At 46.6% G+C, this 22,915-nt stretch overlaps 1 protein-coding gene and 1 non-coding gene across 2 annotated transcripts in view; both read left to right on the forward strand.

The window, feature by feature from the left end:
- The window catches only part of LOC135912855 (protein couch potato-like), a 66,316-nt gene extending 44,583 nt beyond the window's left edge, over positions 1-21,733 (forward strand). The window contains exons 3-6 of the mRNA XM_065445429.2: positions 9,310-9,596; positions 12,317-12,746; positions 16,043-16,365; positions 20,419-21,733. Coding sequence (XP_065301501.2) covers positions 9,310-9,596; positions 12,317-12,746; positions 16,043-16,365; positions 20,419-20,467 — 1,089 coding nt within the window. The 3' untranslated portion in view covers positions 20,468-21,733. The remainder of the gene's footprint in view (positions 1-9,309; positions 9,597-12,316; positions 12,747-16,042; positions 16,366-20,418) is intronic.
- On the forward strand, positions 7,010-7,081 carry TRNAT-CGU (transfer RNA threonine (anticodon CGU)). The gene has a single exon. It is a non-coding gene; the product is annotated as a tRNA-Thr (tRNA).
- Positions 21,734-22,915: the final 1,182 nt, after the last annotated feature.

The raw sequence follows: 22,915 nt of genomic DNA on the forward strand, positions 1-22,915 counted from the left end.
GCTCTGACGCATGACTTGTGCCAAAGGGGTGGAAACGAAGTATTTGTCATATTATGTCGGCGCTAGCCAAGCTCGTCTTTTCCCTGTTGTAGATGGGCCTGGGAAGGACGGGTGGCACTTGGCGCAGGTCACCACAGGGAATCATGTGAAGGCCCCGAACGGGACGTCGAAGTGAAAGCATATTTGCTGAAGACACCGATTTGCTTCAGCGAGCACATCAGCGCCGATCATGCTCATCTCGTCCACAAACACAGCAACCACATATCCGCGTTCTGCTCCTGTACATGCTGATCGTATCGACGTTCATCCCAGGCCCTTGACGCCTGGATTGCGCAATCCTGAAGGCAGATCTTATGGTGGTGCCACCGATGACTTTTGCGGCCTTGCCGGTTAATGCACAGGCAATAGTGTTGTCAGCGGTCGAGCGGAGCCTGTTGACAATGTCCATCGTGAGGCGCATGACAAAGGTCTTGCGACTGCCTGCCCATGCCATAAGGAAGATATGCAGTGGAAGTTGTGAATGACCCTCTGCGTAGGAAATGAGGCAGTGCATACAATGGAAAAGTAGCTTATATTGGCCGCCATTAACTATCCGAAATTTACAGCGGAACTCGGCAGCTGGCATTATGTTGTCGCGCTTATTTACGACTGCATAGAGTTTCGTCTTCGCCGCCGCACAAATGTCATCGTTATTAGGCCGCAGCATTTTTGTGCGAAGTTCATGCTGTGCTAACTCGGCCTCAGCAGTTTTTGCGTTTCGCACACATACCGACAGCGCTCAGTGCAGACGCTCCACCTGCCTCGCGAGGCTTTGTGGCGTGCAACGCCTCGCAGATTTGGATAGTCTTTTGTATGCCTAGTTTGGAGCGAAATTCCTGCATTCGTTCAAGGAGGAAAACGTTGTTGTCCTTATAGATGGTGACAAACTTATCACAATCGAGGATAGCGGTTTCCTTGTTTCGGAACGTAGTTCGGCAGTACCATCTCCCTTTGATAGTCTTGTTTCGCAGGATCGTAACCGATGTATCTTATGATACGAGGTACAGTTTTCTTAGCATACCTGTCGTCCCCCTTGTTGTAGCAGTGGGCGGATAATTGTGCTAATGTCACACCATCTAGGTGACGCCGCCTGCGTTCATACTTTCCGATTCAAGTCTCTTTCCAAACGTTGGTTTCTTCAGTATCGAGGTTGTGCAGCTGCAGGCGCGTCTTCTTGACAAGCTGTCGTTGATCGTACCAGAAGGTAGGAATGAAGGCGATATCGCGACTCGACTTAGACATAGAAAGTCTAAAATATGAAGCCACTTCCTCGATGCTCATCTCCACACTATTGAGAACGTCCATCCCGAGCTTCTTCAAATGGTCAATTAAGTCAGCGTCAGGAAACTGTTCACACAGCTGAATGAGTTTACGTTAAAGGTCGCTTACGCCGCGGCTTGCCTTGCATAGTTGCGCACGAGTATCTAGTATGTAAGTCAATGTTGGAGCACAGGTTGGGACCAATGTAAAAGGTAACAAGGTTGACCCAAATCTGATCGACGCGCCTTCTCAAGGAGAGCATAGGTCACTTGATGACAGCCCAGATGACACCCAGGTGTCGAGCCTGATCCACGCCGTGTGCGGCTGGAAATGCTTCGAGAGTGTCATAAGTGCATGTCTTTAGATGGCCGTGCGTGTCATTAAATACCTCCTGCTACAGCTTGCAGCGCGCTTCTTCAGTGCTCATGGGGAGCAACGCATGAGTGTGTGTCATTGGCCAGAAAAGAGCGCCGAACCGGCATTTGGATGCAGCGTTCTTAAAGCAGATGAACGTGCGGGAGTAGTGTTGATCGTCCGGCCTTGGAAAAATGTCTTTGTGTTCAAAGCTGACCAGCGAGTCGATAAGATGAGAATTTTCGGCATGTAGGCACTGAATTCATTATTGAAATCATTGTCCAGCCACAGGAGAATGTGGGCGGCGGTACTTCGTGTAATTTGTAATGCTATTCTTTTGAAGAAGTCCACCACCTTACCGAGTCCACACGATGCCTTAAGATCAGCTAGCAGCGCCACCTTAGCCACTAAGCCACCGCAGCAGCGGGTATAGAAACAGAGAGAACAATATGGTTGTAGGACCAAACAGTCTCCAAATGGGTTTAATAAAGGTGCCTATTACAGTCTTGCAGACAAGGAAAGTATACAGCACAAATACACACCACTGATCTCTCAGGCTCGCGCAGGCAATGAAAGTAGAAGGAAAACGAATGATTAATTATTAAAGCGAATTGCAACAGGTGCACTACTTCTTGTCGTGGTACGGAGGCGCAAACTTACATAATTGCTTTACGCGTAGCTTCCACGGCAACTCCGTCCGCACTCCATAATAAAAAAAACCGCAAAATTATTTGTCCCAAGAGATGGAAGGCAACGTACAGTGTATATGACGCATGTCATATCCATGTACTTAATCGGACGCATAAAAGAGTCTTAATCCTTACCAGAGGGCCTGTGGTCCTTTGCGGCCTTTTTCTGCTATGATAATCCTGCACGCAAAACGTGCGAGTAGCCGCTTGTCATCCCTCCAATGAGGACGTATCCAGCAGCAGCCGGGTAGAGGCGAAACCCGGCCCGTGGGCAGATTCCTCGTTAGCTCCGCATATCTCTTCGTAGGGGCGCGGTATGTCGCAGAAGTCGCGGGGCGCCTTTTTGTTCTGGAGTGCTTTCGTCGCGGCGACGATAGATTGTTATTTTTTTTTCTTTTTTTTTTACGAGTACTACTCCAGGAGGGCACATGTAACCGCTAACGGAGGCCTCAGGAGAGCACCTGAGGTTATAATAAAGCAGGCGGCACAGGGAGTGTTCGCATGCAAAATTGGCTGTCCGCAATCGCGGACAGCCGATCTTATAGCTCCCTGGCACGCACAGGCCTCGGCGAGCCCCTATCCAAGGACCAGCCCTGGTTCTAGCTTTTGAGTTCCCGTTGCCGCTTTGGTGTCGTGGAAGCGCCGTCGAAAGTACGAAATGATGACACGCTGTTACAACTATAGCGAATAAAATCTATTTAAAAATGCAATCACGCCCTGGCACCAACTTCTGACGTAGCCCTACCGCGCCCGTGCGAGAGGAGTTACGAAACGCCAACGAAGAAAAGCCCATGCACTGTACGATCAAAGTGCACGTTAAACATCCCCAGCCATCCACTATGACCTCCCACATAGCCTTAGTCGCTTCGGTACGTTAAAAACGTTAAACACTATTAACCAGAACAATACATGCGGGCATACATTGAAGCTAAACGACTGCATTCATAAGCCTTAGTGAGCTTTGCAAAAGCGTCGAGAATGTGCTAACTTCTGATGGAGCTGAAAAAAGAAAATGCATGAAGAAATGGACTTTTACGTCACACACCTGCTGCAGATGCGAGCACATTCGTGGCAAAACAAAGAGAGCACAATCGAAAAAAAAAGACAACTTAAACGAGCTAAAAACCGCCCACAGCAGGGACACATACGCAAGCACTTTTTTAAAGAGGCAAGCGTAAACTAGGTTCAAAAGAAGATGAAATGAAGAACTTTAGCACTTCACAAGACCACGCGTTTTTTTTTTTTTTCCGCCTCCTTGAAGTCAGCCCGCCCGACGCTACGCATCAACACTTTTCTTTGTGCGTTCCGTTCGTCGGAGGGGCAACAGAAAAGCCTTTGGCACTCGTCGGTTGCGGCAACCGAAGGCGCATTAGCAATGCATCACAATGAAGTTCTCGTCCCTAACAGGCTTGATTTTGGTGCGCCAACGCATTCGATCAATCCGTTTGCGAGTATTTTGGTCGCACTGGATAGGCAATGTCGGTCGAAGAGCGCCGGAAAGAAAGAAATATGTATACAAAAACCCAACGCTTGCTTTCACGCGACACGGATTGGCCAATGCGGAAGCTGAGGAGGCTGGGGCGACAGGAGGCGGCGAGGAGGAAACGACGGGAAGAGCAAGTTGCCGGAAAGTAAAGCCCCTGAAACGTAGCCGAAAGATCTAAGAATGGCGCTACATTTAAACGATTAAGGGGTTTTAGCGCTGACTACCGAAACGCTCCGGCGCTGTCGGCGTTCGTTAGCGTTACGATATAGTACTTCGCTTCACCGCTCCTAGATGGCGGTACCATCGGAGATTGGAAAATGCCGTTTGCGTTGAATGGGAAGGGATGAGGAGCGAGGAGAAAGTTGATATCGACAAGGTTCTGAGGCCGGGTTGCCCTTTATCCCCACTGCTATTTATGATCTACATGGTTAGGCTGGAGAGGGCACTAGAAGGAAGTAAGGTCGGGTTTAATCTCTCATACAAACAGGCGGGTACAGTAGTAGAGCAGTAGTTATCATCAGCAGCAGCCGAGCTACGCCCACTGCAGGGCAAAGGCCTCTCCCATAGTTCTCCAACTGCTCCGGTCATGTGCTAATTGTGGCCATGTTGTCCCTGCAAACTTCTTAATTGATCTCATCCGCCCACCTAACTTTCTGCCGCCCCCTGCTACGCTTTCATTCTCTTGGAATCCAGTCCGTAACCCTTAATGACCACCGGTTATCTTCCCTCCTCATTACATGCCCTGGCCATGCCCATTTCTTTCTCTTGATTTCAACTAAGATGTCATTACCTGGCGTTTGTTCTCTCACCCAATCTGCTCTCTTCTTATCCCTTAACGTTACACCCATCATTAGAGCCGCAGTACTCCAGGTTTATTTTATGCGGACGACATTGTGTTGCTAGCTAACAAAGTGATTTGCAACGTCTGGCTAATATCTGTGGGCAGGAAGGCGAGAATTTACGTTTGATATTTAGCGTTAAAAATCTTGTGGTATGGTATTGAATGAAAGCAGTGAACAGACAGTGGCAATACAGGGCCAGGAAATACCTCGGGTAAAAGAATATAAATACCTTGGTATATGGATAAACGAAGGCAATAGATGTATGGAAACACAGGAAGAAACAATAATATTGTCACGTGGTGGTGATGGTGAAGAACACAGTAGCAATACAGTGAAAGACAAAACGAACTTTTACTGGTCGAACCTGTGCCCACAAAAACAGGCTACACTTAAGCGCAACGATAGCGGCGAATACAGTCGGCGATCGTCGAAAATCTGATCAACAGGACAAGCGCGTCGGCTTTTATACATCATTCGTCGAATGTTTTTGGTTGTTGTGTTCATATAGGAGGTACATGACCGGGGTTGTTGGAGAAGTATGGGAGAGGCCTATGCCCTGCAGTGGGCGTAACCAGGCTGATGATGATGATGATGATGATGATGATGATGATGATGATGATGATGTCGAATGTTCCAGACTAATCGCTGGGACCCGCCTGTCCTTCACAAAGCTCTACACTATTCGCGTCACGCATACATGCAATCAGATTACACAAGATTCGGTGACAGACAGCGGATGGAACCATCGATAACATTCCAGAAACTTCCTATACATGCAGGCGCGTCCTGCGCTGCGTGATAACATTTGTTAAGTGGTGAAACGTGGTCACCCGTGAAAGATAAACATGTACACGTGTCAATATCAAAGGGAAAAAGTAATGCAGCCATAATGAAACACACAGCGCTACGCGCATACAATAGGTACGAGGTGCTCCGGGGTATGCGGAAATGTGTAATGGTTCCAGGACTTTCATTAGGAATTGCGGTTGTTTGCTTGAAATCGGGGGTACAATCAGGACTCGATGGCAACCAAAGGTCAGAGGGACACCTCGCATTGGGTGCTCACGGGAAGACATAATGGAGCTGTACAGGGTGATATGAGCTGGACAAGTTTGAAGTGAGGGATGCTAACAGTAAAATTGAATATGAAGAAGGACTGGGGAATATGGAAGAAAGTAAATTGGCTCGTAGAGTGTGAAGTATTTCTACAGAAAAGAAAACATTCATTAACAGTGGAGGAAAAGAACTTGGAAGCTTACCAGCAAGTATGTGGCCCTTAGGGTGAGCAACACAGCAACAAAGAACGTCAAGCGGAAAGTCAGAGAGGCTGAAATAATCTCATGGGTGGCGGCAATGGAAAAGAAACCTGTCATGAGTAACTACTTAAGAGGAAAAAACGAAATCAGGAAAGAAACAATTTATTATAACTCAAAGGGAAGCTCATTACTTTTCGAAGCGAGATCAGGATGCCTTAGAACAAGCACCTATAAAGTGAGATATAAAAAGGGAGAAGAAGCATGTGCTTGCTGTGGTAAAGCTAGGGAAACAATGGAGCATGTTTTCTTAGAATGTGAAAATATCTGCCCAATGGTCAATTTAGGCACCATTGGCTTCCTTGTGGCCCTCGGATTCGGCTTGAGCGGGGGGAAGGTGAACATGTCCGCAGTAGAGATTAGTGAGAGGTGATTGGAAGATTGGAGCAAGACTAGGGAAACGACAAAAAAAAAACGGAGACGTACAAAAACAAAGTTCAGAATATTCAGAAACGTTGGTTATGGGAATTCATCGTGGGTGTTTCCCCCTTTCTTTTTTCTTTTTTCTTCTTTAACATAGGTAGGACATTAGGCAACAAAATAACAAGAGCTTGGTGGCCCAATCCACAACTCCGTTCGAAAGTGGACGCTCATAACATCCATCCATCCATCCATCCATCGATCCATCCATCCAACCAGAAAGCATATTTTACTCGTTGGCGCCCACGCCACATCCGCAACAGGGAGTTAATCATGGACCCCGGCATAAAACACTCGTGTTAAAATATGAGCGAGAAGAAAGGGGTTAACTGAGGAACCCGGTTGGGCCCCTCTTTTAACGAGTTTTTTCTCGTTCATTACATAAGAGGGTGTCGCATGCGGCAACATTGATGCCTTCAGGTAGCATGTGTGCCTTTGTTGACCAGTTGCCTTCACCGAAAAAGATCCCGTACTAGTGACGCGGGCGGCAGAAAGGGTGTTCCACATCCGCCGCCAAGGTTTGTGAGTGGTGGCGCTGGCTAACACTCCCAGAGTTATTACCAGCAGTAACACATTAATACTCCAAAAAGTAGATGAGAAAATGGCGTCGCGGTAGCTCAATTGGTAGAGCATCGCACGCGTAATGCGAAGACGTGGGATCGTTCCCCACCTGCGGCAAGTTGCTTTTCGATTTACTTTCCTTTTCATTAATTTATCATTTCTTTAATTCAGTTAGAAGTACATGTAATTTCCCCTGTGATGTTCTTCGTATCTTTGTTTGTTGGCTTCTTATGATACGTGTTAAAATATGCGTTTTACAAGCTAGAATGAAGTAGTACAGGCGCCCAAATCTTTAACTGGCGTGCGCGAGCGGGGACTTTTCCGGGCGTCAGCGCCGTATGACGGGGCGAGGCTGGAAACAGCCTAGCAGACGATTGGCCCAGCTGAGCGGGCTTTGTCCGCATGCGCTTAGCTTCAGACTGTTTCCAGCTTCGCCCCGTCACACAGCGCTGACACACCGAAAAGTCGCCGCTCGCGCACGCCAGTTAAAGATTTGGGCGCCTGTACATCCAATTCATGCATTTGCTAACATGCCGGGCGTCCACCCAGGAGGAAAGCAAAAGCTACGGCATTTTTATTAAGGCAAAATCCTTAAGTGCTTCATGGGTCGGAAAATCCGTTGTCCGGCGTTATTGAAAATTTGACCGTATGGCGTGATGGCACCAAAATTTAATGGTACCAAAATTGATGGTGCCATCCTGGACCGTTGCTGGGACTCGAACCGACGACCTTTGCTGTTAATTAAGTATGTTTAATTAAAACACTGGTAATTAAGAAAGAGTTGATTAAAATATTCAAACCCATGCCCTTTGGTGGCAGTCGAACCCAAGACAATTGATGTTAATTAAGGCTGAGCTAGTTAAGGCACCATTAATTAATATAGTTAATTAAGACACTCGAACACAGGACCTTTGGTGGCAGCTCGAGATTTGGTGTAAATAAGGCAAAGGTAATTAAGGAGCTCGAACCAATGACCTCAGGTAGGAATCAAACCCTCAAGCTTTGATGAGACAAAAATTCAATGGCACCAAAATTGATCGTGCTACCACTGATGGTCGAACGCACGACCATAGGTGGGACTCGTACCCACGACCTTTGATGTTAAACATTCATAGGTTCTCTTATGTTATCGCTACGACGACTCGAAAGCGAAAGCCCAAGTGCCGATGCATTAAAGACGAACACGTGACCCGCACATCCCCTTTATTTGCTTAGTCTACTTCGCTTAGGCATCACACTTTATTCGCTTACTCATCCCCTTAATTCACTTAATCATTCCCCTTAATTTGCTTCGTGTGCTTCGCTTGGTCATTCCTTTTAATTCCAAAGGTCGAGGGTACGGCTCCCACCCGAGGTCGTGGGTTAGAGTGCCTTGACTCTATTTTAATTAACTGTGCTTTGATTAACTTGCCTTCATTAACAACAAAGTTCGTGGTTTTGTTTCCCACCAAAGGTCGTGGGTGTGACTCCCACCAAAGGTGGGGGGTTCGACACCCAACAAAGATTGTGTGTTCGAATGCATTAACTCTATCCTAATTACTCGGCATTCATTAATACCAAAAGTCACGGATACGACAGCCACAAATGGTCGTGGTTCTACTCCCACCAAAGGTCGAGGGTTCGTAGCATTTTTAAGGCGAAAGCTTTAGATCTCTGTTTCAAAGTCGCGTGGGAGGTACTGAAAAACGAAACGCACCGGGAAAGGAAAACGTTAGCACCGGAGGAGGTTTCTGAGAAAGGGCGACGGAGTGCGGTAGGATAGGTGAGGGAAATGTCAGCGGCGGCGCCGGAGGGCGCTGAGGAAAAGGGCAACGACCTTCAGGCTTTAAGATTCTCTGTGCCTACATCGCTCCTAACATAGGCGAGACACTGTCGACATGAACAGTACATCAGCAAAGTGTTCATCACAAAGTTCATCAGCAGATTAGCAGACAGTTCAACACGAAGTTCAACAGCAGATCAGCAGAAAGTACAGCACAAAGTTCAGAAGCAGCTCAACAGAACGCCCAACTAGGCTTTCGCGTTAACATCCTTAGTAATCTTTGTACATTTTGTGTCGTCCATGCGTTTTCGCTCAAAGTGGTCATACCGATGAGACATTAAGGCTTTCGCCTTAAAAACATGAAGTCACCGTCAATTAAGATGGACTTTATTAAAGCCCTCCTTACACTCCGACCAATGACTTTTGGTGGAAGAAAACAAGTAATAGGAAGTAGCAACGCATTCGAATTAGAATGTCAAATACTTTAATGTGTGTGTCTCTTGAGCGTGCAGACTTTAGCCTTCATCCTCTTTAGCTGATGCTAACGTGACTGTGAACATTTTTCACGTGTTTTCTGGCACAGATTCCAATTCCTGTACTGAAGTTCGTGCCCCACCGCACGTCCATTCCCATACCAAAACCAGTGGCACTGCCAATACCGATCCATGTGCCCAAGCCAGTGATCGTCCCAGTACCGAAGCCCGTGCCGGTCAAGAAGCCGTACCCGGTACCCGTGCACGTGCCTGTTCCCAAGCCTTTCCTGGTGCCCATCTTCAAGTCCGTACCTGTGCCGGTGCCAAAGCCGATTCACAAACTCATTAAAGTCATCAAGGAGATTCCTGTCTACATCAAGAGGCCGTATCCCATATAGTGAGTGTGTCTGTGACTTGTCATGTTACGCGGTATGTCTGCCTCGACACGGACTGGCCTTCTTGGATGTGGCAGGAATTAATTTCTTTGCAGCTAATCGTGCACCTTTGTTATCCGCCTTTGTCTTGGAGGTTGGCATCTGCTAGCTCGAGGTGTCAAATGCCGCGAAAGTCGCTCACATGCTGTCCGACAAAGCAGTACAGATTTCGTGGTACGTCCTTAAGATTAAGAAAAGCGAAACAAAGGAACTCGAACCAAGTCGAAGCAAAGGCGAGAGTTGTTGATGGGTTCGACTTCGTCCTGCCATCTGCTAGCCGTTTGATTAGCTCAGGTGTTAGAGCGGCTGCTCCGGACAGTTGGTGGTCCCGGATTCAATTCCCGGACCAGGACGAATTTCTCCTCCACTGCGAGGCTTTTCTTTCGAGGAATCCGTGCAAGTTTCCTTTGTAGCAATTTCTATGATTGGATGGATGTCTCGTTTTACCTTTATTAATTACTTCTCTCCACCTTGTGGGTCTGTGCAGAATTATTACGCCAAGTATTCGGGTACTATAGCACTCTTGCACTATATAGTATGTGTCATCCATACTGTTATGTACAACTGCTGCATATACAATACACTATCTTGCGAATTTTACACTATCAATGACCTTGGTAACGCTGGAAACACATTCACGTAAAGCGTGCGAAGTATGAAGGCAAATAGTATTGACCCCTTTGTCGGCGATCTCGTGGGTGCCGCTGTGTTTGATCATGTGGTGGTGCGTCCATTGCTTGCCTCAGCTGCCTTCGTGTTTACGGTGGATGTGCGTGATGCCCGGTGTGGCTCGGCAAACACACTGTTTCGGCGTACATCGTAGGCGGTGACTGGGTAGACGACACGAAGCTTCCGCTGCAGCTTCAGAACATATATAAGCACTTTTGGAGCTTATTGCGCCTTGTCCCAACGGCGTGAGCAGCGTATATGGTGCTTGTACTAAAAGTGGGACTATATGTATTCCAAGGTGTTGAAACTTCCCACTTACGAATTAAATCAGGATCCGTGTGTTTTGCTCTTCGTTATTTATTTGGCAAGAACTTTGAAGCAGCGGCTTGTCATCTTTCTACCTCAGTAAAATTCTTTGCCGCTGTCACCGTCTGCTTGTTTATTTCCCGCTTAACTGCTCGCGGATATGCTCAGTTGCGATAGGTTTGTTCTTGCTGCGCACAAGGCTTGAAAGGTAGATGATCTGTGCTTAGCTTGTAGCAAGGACATATTATCGCTAGCCACTTATTTACTCTGTGGACTGTAACGAAACGTTCAGCTTCGGGCATTCGTGTGTAGTCGGTATAGTCGCCATCACACATGCTTCGGCGCATTGATTTAAGAGAACACATTCACTTATTCTTCACACGTGGGCGAAAGTTTGTGTATGAGTTGGTATGGATATCGGCAGATAAAGAGCGAGAACCGGTACTGTGCCAGGAAGCGCTGCTACTTACTTTGTCACTGTGTAATGAGCGGTACTCACTCTTACCAACTTTTCGTGGTTGGAGTCCCTCCTTTAGAGGTTAACGACACAACGCTGGCGCAAGGGGGAATTTTTTTATCCTCAAGGAAAGCCTTGACTTTCGAAGGGTGACCGGCAAGCAACACAGACAGTCCTTGTGTAGCAGCGGTGCGTGGAATTGGTAACACAAGTTCATTAATTTTTTTAACATGACAGTCGCTATTTTTACAGCCAACTAATGCAGACGCCCTCCCTCTACCGTTCCACGTTTTGCAGCATGAATGAAGCATAGGGCGTTACGGAACATGCAGTTGCATTTCCGGCCGCTCGGCGCACAGTAGCAGAGCAGAAGCGGTGATGGTTTCGTATTCGTGAGCTTTCTCTGAGGCAACGTGCGGCGCGCCGCTGAAAGCGCCTTCTCATTCATCTAGTACCAACTGCTCGGCGAAAGGTGTTTATAAAGTGCAAAAGACCGTTAATGAACTCCGGGTGGTTAAAATTAATCCGGAGTCCCTCACTACCACGTGCCTCATAATAATTGTGGTTTTGGCACGTAACACCCTAGAATAACTTTAATGAATTAAAGCAAACATGTTTCTTTCATGCTTTCGGCTGTTTTCGTGTTAGTTAGGTGGTACGACGGTGGTCAGACTTGAGAGAGGGAGGGCAAGGAAACGCGCTGAGGGAAACGGCGCGTTTTTTTTTTTTTTTTTTTACAGCCAATATGCATAGCGGATTCTCGCCCACGAAGTATACACCGCAGACGCAGGCGAACGTTCTGTCGAACGCAGACGACGCTGACGCCGACACGCCAAGGAGAGTAAGAATGGGACGCGGTAGCTCTTCGCTGCTGCCGCGAAGGAACTCCGGGAAGGCTAGGGAAGATGCCGAGGGAAACGGTGCGCGAGGGAGGGGTGACTGTCACTAGCTCTTTCGTTAGTCTGGCGCTGAGCCGTGCTCCCGCAAGGGCTGTATAGTATAGGGCCAATCTTCCCTTCTTCAGCGAACCACTTCTCTCTTAGCCTGTTCGTTCGGCATATTTGCTTACGTTTACTGTCTAGAAGCGTTATGGTCTAATCAAGCCCTCAGATAGTACAGCTCCGCTGCGAGAGATCACACAGCTCGTGTAATGCAGGCACAAGGCTTCGACTAACTCGTCCTCGTCCTCGAAGCAGTGCATGGCACTCATCTTCCATGGTTTCTGCACAACTTTTCTCCCCCACTGCGCAGCGTGCACGAGGAGAGCCATGGCTGGAAGGGCGGCTGGAAGGGCGGTTGGCACTCGTCGAGCGCCCACGAGGGACAGCTGGCAAGCCAGCTGGCCGCGGCCGTGCATTCCTCCCAGCGTGGCCACGGAGGCCTCAGGTTCCACCACTACCAACACGGCTCGGCCTCCGAAGCGGCGCCCATCATCGCGGCCGTGCACCACGTGACGCACTCCGGAGGAGGAGGACGAGGTAGAGGAGGAGGCCTGGGCGCGAGCGGCCTGGCCGCCGCACTGCAGCACGCTTCCAGGCAGTCCGCGCTGGACGCGGTCCGGCACGTTTCCTCCGCCTCGGCGGCGCTTCAGCACGCGGGAGGCTCCCCTCTCGAAGCCGTCCACCACGTGACCCACGGAGCGTCGTCTGCCGCGTCGGCGCTCAGTCACCTGCCCGAACAGGTCTGCATGCTCACATACCGTTATCAGAAGGATGCTGAAAGTGAAACCTGTTCATAGATAGATAGATAGATAGATAGATAGATAGATAGATAGATAGATAGATAGATAGATAGATAGATAGATAGATAGATAGATAGATAGATAGATAGATAGATAGATAGATAGATAGATAGATAGATAGATAGATAGATAGATAGATAGATAGATAGATAGATAGATAGATAGATAGATAGATAGATAGATAGATAGATAGATAGATAGATAGATAGATAGATAGATAGATAGATAGATAGATAGATAGATAGATAGATAGATAGATAGATAGATAGATAGATAGATAGATAGATAGATAGATAGATAGATAGATTTCAAGGTTCCAAAGTGACAGGGCCATAAGGTTCGCAGTTTTTGGAAATACGTTCGAGGTTCTTTAAAAGCACATTCAAGAAAAAAAATTATTCAGTATGGTTCGTTAGATCACCAGTCTAGCAACATCGCAGCATGTTTTTCTTCTTTTTTTTATGCTGAGAGATGACTTAGTTATTCCGCTACAGGAACCACCCGCCACGAACGACTCCACTTTTATGTTGTGAGGCCAGTGACTCTGGAGGTCATGGTCGGCCTGCATTGAACCGAAAGGCCGCACATTAACAGCCATAGACCATTTTGAAAACCGGCAAGCTGGCTTTCTCGCAATACAAATTTATTTAATGTATGGCGGCTGAGAGATTGTTGAACTGGTCATTAATGTGCAACTCGTGAATTGATATTCCTTTGATGGGCTAAATAAAATGGGCAAAATGCACAGAATCAACAGCAGCGATGTAGCCAGCCAATAATCAGCATTTTAACGATGCGTGAGCCGCAGTTATTCATGTTATTTCTTTATTTTTTGGGGGTGTGGGGACGCAGTGTGAACTGCACGAACGCAAGCTTGTGACTTTTTAAAGGGTCAATAACTTCGTAAAAATGGTGAAGTAGTACCCCGTAAGATTTCTGTAACACATTTCTATAAAACTTAGTCGTACTGCATTTGAGTTGACGCTTCAGTGCAAGGTAAATATCTTTTTTTTGGGGGGGTGGGGGGTGGGGGGAGGGGGTGCTGTAGCTGGTTGGCAGCGAATTACCAGTCACTAACGGGATATGTTACAGTGTAGGAGCTGGTACGATATTGTCGCAGTGTGGTGCTAATTCTGTTTTAGTTTAATGTCAATCTCTCGAATACGAATATCTGCTATCGGTAGAATTACCTCTTCAGATGGGCACTTCCTTGCTCTTTAACGCTAATCAAGCTGTTTACCTCGAGCTGCCCTCGACTTGCCCTCGACTTGCCCTCGATTGCCCTTTAGTGTCCGCATTAAGACAAGTGTAAAATATGTTTCGTATTAAAGGCCATCTCCCCACTAATGTCGTTCAGCACATTTTTTTTTTTTTTCGTGGGCATTGTGTGAGCAATGTTTTGGTACACCCAGAAATTTTGAACATTGCCCCTGGAGCTATCTGTCGAACTTAACCGCAATGCACCAGCGCAACTCAGTGTGCAGCATTTTAAAGATGACATTTCAAAAGTCCACCCGAATTTCAACGTTTTCTGTTAGCGAACTTGAAGAGCGCTGCAATGACGCGGACTAAAATAAGAACATGTACGACGGACAGGCACTAGTCCGTCGTTCTTTTAGTCCGCGTCTTCGTAGCGCTCTTTTCTTCAAGTATGTTAAACCAACTCGCCCACATCAAGCTTCTGCTGTCAGCAACTTCAAGAGGCGTACCCTCTCGAAGTTGCTTACTGAAAGTTTTTTTGATAACATGCGTATTTACGGTACTCGAATTCGCAGCACTCCTGCTGCGTTATAGCAGTGTTTTGATCCAGACAAAGAATTCGCAGTTCCACCCGAAAGGCGAAGCAACGATTGCGATAGCAAATTAGCAGATAGCTGTACGACGTAAGGATAATAGTTTTATCGGCCGTATAGACTTGTAAACACTCGCTTACTTACTAAATTAACAATGATAGAATGTGTAAACGTGACGCAATGAGGACGTAGAAAGAAACAGACACACAGAGACCAATCATGGAGACCTATCATGGATTCAAATCAACTAGCCCGTCAACGTGTTTTAACCATTTAACCAGCTCGGTGTCACGCGCGCACAGGTAAACATGAATACATCTCGCTCGATGAGCGCGGAAATTCGCTGTGAAAATTCTGGAGTTAGGAATCGCGTCAGCAGCCGCGAGCCAATTGACTTTCGTGCATCTCCGTGCGCGGGTAGCATTAGTTTGCGTACGGAGACGTGTTTCCTGAGGCCAGCTTTCTTAACTAAAATTATCAAAAGGCCGCGATTCTTGACCTTTTGACATTCATGTGTGTTCTCTAACATAGAACTTGCAAATTTTCATTTTCTGGCAAACGCGCTCAATTTCTTTATCCTGCTGTCGTCTGCATTTTCATTCCAGCGTGCTTTTCGCTTGTGCTTAACTATTCTTACTTGCCTGCTATCATGCCGGTAAATGTGAAACAAGGGAATGCAGCAAACTTAAGCGATTCCACCGGCTAGGAACTCATTTACTGCAACAGCAGCATTTTATTTGAAGACGACCATCTTAATCCTGTTTGTCTGCTTTTTCCTCGAACAATTAATTGTTCGAGGAAAAAGCAGACAAACAGGATTAAGATTAAGTACACAATAACCTATCCCCCAGTGAGCGAGCGCAATTGCGCTCGCTCACTGGGGATAGGTTATTGTGTACTTTGCTACACTCGAGTGATCAAAAGGCAACAGTGTGCTGAAGAGATAAGAGGCCACAAAGTGGTGTTTGTTCATGTGGGAAAAAAAGTACGTAACATTATTTGAAAAGCCTTCAAAAATATGCAGTTTTTCTTGCTAGGCACGCAAGTGTATACTGTAAACAATTACAGAGAAAGCGTTTCAATAACTGGAATCGAAGGATTGGAATGAACCAGCTCAGCTACTTCAGGGGTGGGAATGATCCAACTCGCGGAGCGGAATTTCGGGATTCCCACTCCGGAATGGGGTGAAAATCCTGACTTTGCCCCAACTCTGCCCGGTATCATAGCTAGGTCTGGGAATGACATTTAGCCACTCCGAAACTTTTTGTTACTGTTTTTTCATTGCGTTACCTTGCTGATCGAAACAATAAGGGAGACGGAGGTTGGCGGGGGTTGGCGGTGGAGGTGGCGGTGTTCGTGTTCTGGCACCTGAACTCTCAAGCCAACCCTGGGCTGCTCCTAGAATTCTTACAGTGAGCGCTTGGGCTTGGTTTCGTTGCGCAGTATGCGGCACCGGTCTCCGCCGTGCACCACCAGCATGCCGTAGCCGTGCCGGCAGTGATCAAGTACTCGTCCGGAAGCAGCCACGGTTCCTCGGGCCACAAGTCTCACCACTACGGCAACTACGCGAGCGCCAGCAGCAGCGGCCACTACAGTTCGGGTCGCACCAAGAGCAGGTACTCGCCTTCGTCGTCGTCATCGTCGTCCAGCTCTGGCTACAAGGCGAGCGGCAGCTACAACAGGCCGTCGTCGGTGCGTGGTTCCTCCAGCGGTTCCTCCAGCGGTTCCTCCAGCGGTTCGTCCGGCTCTTCGAAAGGATCATCCGGGTAAGGCGGCCTCTGATTACTGCGACGGCCTCGCGGTATCGACGCTACAACGTCCGGCCACTTCACTTTCCTGAACCATGATTGCGCATCGGGAAATGGATAGTTGCCTTAATTAGGTACCGATAGGTACGGAGAGCCCCGTCAAAACTAAGAAAATAGGCGGGTAATTTCGCTTTCAGAAACAATAATCCTTGTTTTTTTCATGACAGACCCGGCATGTGCTCTTTAAGCCTTTAAGACAAATTTTTCGGGTAAATATAATCAAAGATTGCTATGATATTAAATCAGTTCAAAAATTAAAGTAATTCAAGTAATATTTCTGCGACACTTTCCGTTCAAAGTTTTCCTCTACGACTCAAGGCATACGAAAAGAGATGGCGTCCAAATATCAGCAGCTATACGCCCTATATATTTATAACCTCGAGGCTCAAAGGTCGAGCAGAGGTCGAACAAATGGTTAAAATTGAATTGCCAAAGAGAGCTAGAGGCCCAGCTGACGGCACTTACGGATGAGAACTAGGTGGAGCACCGAAATTCATCAACACGATGCACTTGAGGGTACAGGCATTGCCATACAGCAGCGGATCATTCGGATTTATTCTCAGCAGTAGCAGATTGCGCACCGATCTCGGTGGCTAGGCTTAGCACTATATACTTTCGATATCAAGTCGACACCTGATCGAGACAGTGTCATTGGCTCGCTTTTATCGATTCGCGTAGCACTGTCGCGAGGCTCGGATGGTTTTCTGCACTCCTCCTGACATTAGCGGCTATTCCAAATCACTAGTCACGTATGTTCGTATAATTTAAAATGCATTCTACCACACACATTACAAATCAAGACGTAGTTTCATCTTTAAGGCAAGAAGGACGTTGAAAAATCGCACTCTTCTTTAAAATTTTAATTTTTGGCACATAATGATTCACTTGGACATTCCACTTTTGAAAGCTGACGAAAGCAAACTTCGGCATTGTAAACAGTAAAACTTAGCACCAGCACAAATTTGAACGTGGACAGCAAAAAAAGTTCTGCGAACAACCTTCGCACGAGGACTTTTGACGGTGATGCGACTAGCACTCAAGTAGTGTAGCGACACACCGTGTAGATAAAGACGCGTTCATTCAGAATCTGTAGTGGCCATTCTGGGTCTTCCATAGCTTCGTGGGTCGGAACATCTCACATTCCACCATCCCTAACATCTCACCATTTAGACACACAAGTGAGAAGCCCTGTTTTAGACAGCTCTATCAGCACTTTCTTGGGCGAAAAAGATTAGCTGATAAAATGAAAGAGAAACTCCCACTTTTCTTTTCTTTTTTTAATTTTGCGATCGATCCACAACACTAGTGACGTCATTTTGGCATGACTGACTTCACTGTGTTGTCGTGTATATGGGGTCTCAATTTCGCAAGAAGAGTTGTCAAAAATTGTCAGGTTAAGTATGTTTATTTTCTTTGCAGTTGTAATCCTTTCATTGTGGGTAAATAAGATTTTCGTATCTGGCAAGCGATTCCAAAAACTACGAGTGGCCAGGGCCGAGTACCATGCGTAAAGGGACAATCTAAAGTGGATTAGGTTGTTAATGTAGTGCCGACTAATGAAGTGTTCCTTTTAAAACACTATTTACGTTAATTTAGTGGTAATTAGTTCATTATTAGACGAGAAAATTAAGGTCAAATTTCCATTTCTTCATTATTATTCCGCGCTGAAACCCCAGCCCCGGTGCGTCATTGTGACTTCAGCGATTACCTCATATATATATATATATATATATATATATATATATATATATATATATATATATATATATATATATATAAAGAAAGTTCTTGAAACTTGCAGTTCGCTACTTCGCCCTTTCATCTTTTCACCTTTGCCGACAAGAATTTGACTAGGTTCGAGCTGACACTGTCATAATACATGACGTCATGGCGAGATGTTGCGGGAACTTCAAGGCGGCGTCGCCACTCGTATTCATTTTTTTTTTTCGTCTTTTGTGTCTTGTCAATCCTGTTCTCGCGGTAAGAGCGGCATTTGTGGCATTTTAAAGGGGCAATTTTCTAATACAGCCATAATTATTTTCGTCTTTCGTGTCTGTTTATTAGAATGGGTCCTACGCCACTGCTAGAACAAAGGGCATCGGAGAAGTGGACAGGACGGACATCTATAGCTAGTGGTTCAGTTCATGCCCCATACGAGCCTGCGAGATGGGCGGCAACAGGGATGCACTCCGCCTTGGGATTTATGTTCCTCTCAACACTTTTCTCGCTTCTTTTCTTTTTAGCGATTCTTTCTTTTTGAGTTCACACCATGTAGGGTAGCCCACCGGATCCCTTTCTGATTTTTCCTTTCTCTCTTGCTATCTCTCTCTCTCTCTCTCTCTCTACGCGTTGTGGGATCACGTGCCAGTTTTGGAAATTCAAGATGGCATCGCTTCCACTCCATCGTGTCTTGTTTTCTTTTTGCATCCTTTTGGTGTGCCTAGCTAGTGCTAGATTTCGCACTGACTGCAAGCTTCACTTTTTCTTTATTATCATTTTAACTGCAATTGATAACCTGGCATTTGTCTAGAAACTGCTAAATAGCTGAAATGTGTCACTTCAACAATCATCATACTTTATTCACCTTTCTTTTTCCATTTAACATTGTGTACAAGATATTGTGCTTGTTACCATCGTTTCCAATCCATAATAAGTCAATCAATCAAGTAAGCACGCACATAGTTGCAGCTTAAAGCGTTCAATCTACCAGTTTAATTTAGACTAATATATTGGCCACGCCGCAGTGTTGAGCAAACTTGTGCCCAAAAAGGCAGGCAGCACTTATAGTTCATAACGTTAGCGGCGAGCACAGTCGTCACTCGTCCATTCTCTGCTCGCCGAACAAATCCGTCTGCTATTTACACATCTATCGATTGCTGTGCAGTGAAGTTTACTGTCAAAAGATAAACGCACTTATAGGCCTCTCGCACATTGCAGGCGCTACCGGATAAAGCTACATCAATGCAATGCACAGGTGCACAGAAAGATGCCAGCGTCACCAGCCACGAGGCGTGTGCTGCAGAGTCAGGGAATCGTACACTTGCCAGGAAATTTGCACGTGTTGTTCTACGCTCGTGTGTTCTTTAACAGTGGACTGGGCTGTACGTTTCCTAGTGATCACTGCGGTCCGTGTACATTCGAAAAGATGAAGCACTATTCGCGTCACACAGGCAATTTGAATAGACAACACTTTTTCGCTTACATAATTGGTGACAACACTCAAGAAAATTCTTCGAGAGCGACTCAAGCATGCTTGTATGACACGTAGTTTCTTGACTCCTGGAGGTCACGGCGCTCATTCTGGGTAGAATTTTTTCGCACCCCTGCAACAGTCGTTGGTTGGGGCCACTGCGGCGCTAACCAACGGATACGGGGCCCGCGTATTCCCTTCTGTTCCAATGCTATTCCTTTTCACGCAACGTCAGTGGTCTCCGCTTGCGTTATCACTTACCACGTTACCGGCCAGTTGTGAACGGTGGATGATATGAAAGAAATAGACTCGTGCGAAAGGTGAATCATTGCATTATACCAGCCAGAGTCATGTGCATGTGAAGATGTGACACCCCACTTTTGGCGCGACTGCCCGCCGTAGTGCCGCAGTGGCTTTGGCGTTGCACTGCTAAGCCCGAGGGTGCGAAATCAACTTCCGGCCGCAGCGGCCGCATTTCGATGGGAGCAAAGCGCAAAAACGCCATTGCATACCGCGCATAGGGCACATGTTAAGGGACCCCAGGTGGTCAAAATTAATCAGGAGCTCCCCACTACAGCTGCCCCATAATCATATCGTATATAGTTGTGGCTCGTAAGGACTCCAGAATATCATTTCTTTAATAGTTCCCATGGTACTGAATCGGGTGTGCAATAGGCACGTATGTGCCATCTGTTACCGGCATTTTTAGGCCGCATGTATACATAAATAAAGATGGATGGAGTGGTGCGGATTGTGTTCGTTTAGCCATAGCGCTCAGTGGCTCAGCGTGGAAACCGGCACTCTGCTTCTGAACTACGCAGGTACCAAGTTGTCGCGCAAGTAGACATCGACCTATCCGGCAAGCACTGAGAGGGCCCTCCATCGGACTGTCACCACATCGCCGCACTTCCAGAACCACCGGACCTTGCTACAAGCGACGCGAGCACTTCGACGACCAACGCGTCCTCTGCGAGCGGAGGACGGCATACTCATTACTTCAACACGCTGCCGGTACAAGTGTGATCCCTCTGCTAAAAACTGTCTGCGCCTCTAAATCTACCGGCGTATTCAATCCGCTGGGACGGATAACTCTGCTGTCTCTTCTCATCCTTCTGTCCTACTGCTTGCGTCACAAAGTAGGCTTCTCTGCAAGTGTATTTGCACCGAGCTAGTGTAACAATGTGCGCGGACGGGGTCTTTATCACATGAATATTTGACGTTGAAACCTTGCTTCAATTAGGTCGAATCAGTTGCAGTCTGTACGGAAGCACTTCCTGTCATCCAAAAGTATAACATTGCTAGGTTAATTCCACTTCTTGTTTTCTGTTTTAATGTCTTGGCTTCAGCTAACAGTGCCGCTTATTAATTACTTTTTAAAATAGACGCATAGTTATTTGAGTAATGAGTTGTTTTGCATTCTAGTTTGCTGCCGTAGCGAAAAATTTGACTGTATTTTCTTCGCTTTTACAACACTTTCTAGGACTGCTTGCAGTCAGTCAGTCTTGTCGGATTTTCTGTCAGTCTTTTTTCACTTCAAGCAGTTAGTTACTGGGTGCTCTTAATCTCCCATTATTCACTTATCACACAGTAGTTTTTTACACAGTTCATAGGCACTTTGGATGTGAAAACTTCATCTTCCTATCAGTGTCCGAGTGAGAGTGAGCTCCCGCTGCGTTGGCGTGGCATTTTTGTAATATCATTTTTGTGAGGTCTGGTACCCACCTACTAGCGCGAATTTGCTTCACGTCGACATCTAAGTTCCCCGACAGCTTTGGAAATGCTCCTATGAAGTTCTCTGCTTGCCCTTTAGAACACCTGTTTGAGAGTTTAAATGAAAAGTGAAAAAATAATAATGTTGTACTCAAGTAAATTAGAATCATGATCGCTATATAACTCAACGCATTTTAAAGGGGCAATCACTCAAATGATCTAATTTTTTCTGAGCTCTTTTATGGGCAGAAGATAGCTAAGTCAGTCCGAAAGGCCTTAGAAATTTGGAAACAAGAGAATAACTTATCTTCTTTGCTTACAGTTCCTCACCTTCGAGTGCGCAATAAGTACAGCCGTTATGTTGCTGCCTCGCACCAGAGTACTTCGGTACTCTAGCATTAAACAGCTCTTCTCGTACTCATGCAATGTGCTTTGTGCATAAGCTCATCCCTATACTTGAGCCAGTGTACTCAGTATTGACACCCTGCTTTTGGGGAGACGCGAGAATCGTTTGAGTGAAACATGGACGCATGACTAAATGATGCCAGCCGATATCGCGTTCTGCTTAAGAGTGTTAAGTTTAGTGCACGATGTGGACGGCTGGACATGGCAAAGTTTCAACGGACTACGTGCAGCTCAGGGGCTTGCGTGCGTTTGTGCCAAACATTTGCAGCCACCCCGATGCCGCGGCAAGCGAGATGAATAGCAAGCGCATATGGGCTTGCACAATTTCTGACCTTGCACAATTCCTGTCCCAGCCTGACTAGTTAAAGGGTAACTCGGATAACAAAAGTGCTGTTCTGTTTGCGGGTGACGACTGAATTTGTTCTCACATTGCCTGTTGCCAGCTGAAAGTGGGCAGCAGGTATTCAGCAGTGATGCTTCTTTACTTTGATCGCCGGTCGAGTAAATTTCGTTGTTTTAACTTGTTTTAAGTGAAGCACTGTAGCCGGCGCAATGATACAATGCCCATGCGCCCGTTTTGACCTGCAGAACCTAACTGCCGTTAGCTTTAAATGCTGTCCTAACATAGCAAAGCCTCCCATGCCATACGCTCTCGAATCGTCCCTCTTAACCAAGCCTAAATTTGACCATGCTGCTCCTTTAGTTCCTTGCGAACGAGTTGAGGCGTTTCTCAGTCTTTAGGGTCGTAACAGACAACTCTTAAGCTGTTGAACGATTTTGCTAATTAAGTGGGCATCATCCGGTCTCAAATATTGTCCCCCCATACCTCAAGGGAAAAAAACTAATATTGAGGTCAGAGATATAAATTCACACTATGCAATACATCGGTAGCCATTATCACTAAAAAAACGGCGAATTGGTGATGCTGCGTACTATGGCATGGCGGCAATGGCTGAACGACGCAACGTTGCACAAATTCCTAATGCGTAACGATGAGGTACTAAAGGTGCCTTTATGTAAAGCTGTTAGGCTTCTTAAATTAAGGAACATCTCCGAAGAACACGACATTTCATTATAAACAGGAGCCACTGCCAGCCTCTCAGTAGTTAGTCCACAATAGAAGTGAGTCAACAGCTGACGATTACAGGAATCCCGTGACACGGCTTTAATAAGTTGCACCAGCGAACAGGACAAGTACCGCGT

The sequence above is a fragment of the Dermacentor albipictus genome, chromosome 3 (genome assembly GCF_038994185.2).
Source record: "Dermacentor albipictus isolate Rhodes 1998 colony chromosome 3, USDA_Dalb.pri_finalv2, whole genome shotgun sequence".
Lineage (NCBI taxonomy): Eukaryota > Metazoa > Arthropoda > Arachnida > Ixodida > Ixodidae > Dermacentor > Dermacentor albipictus.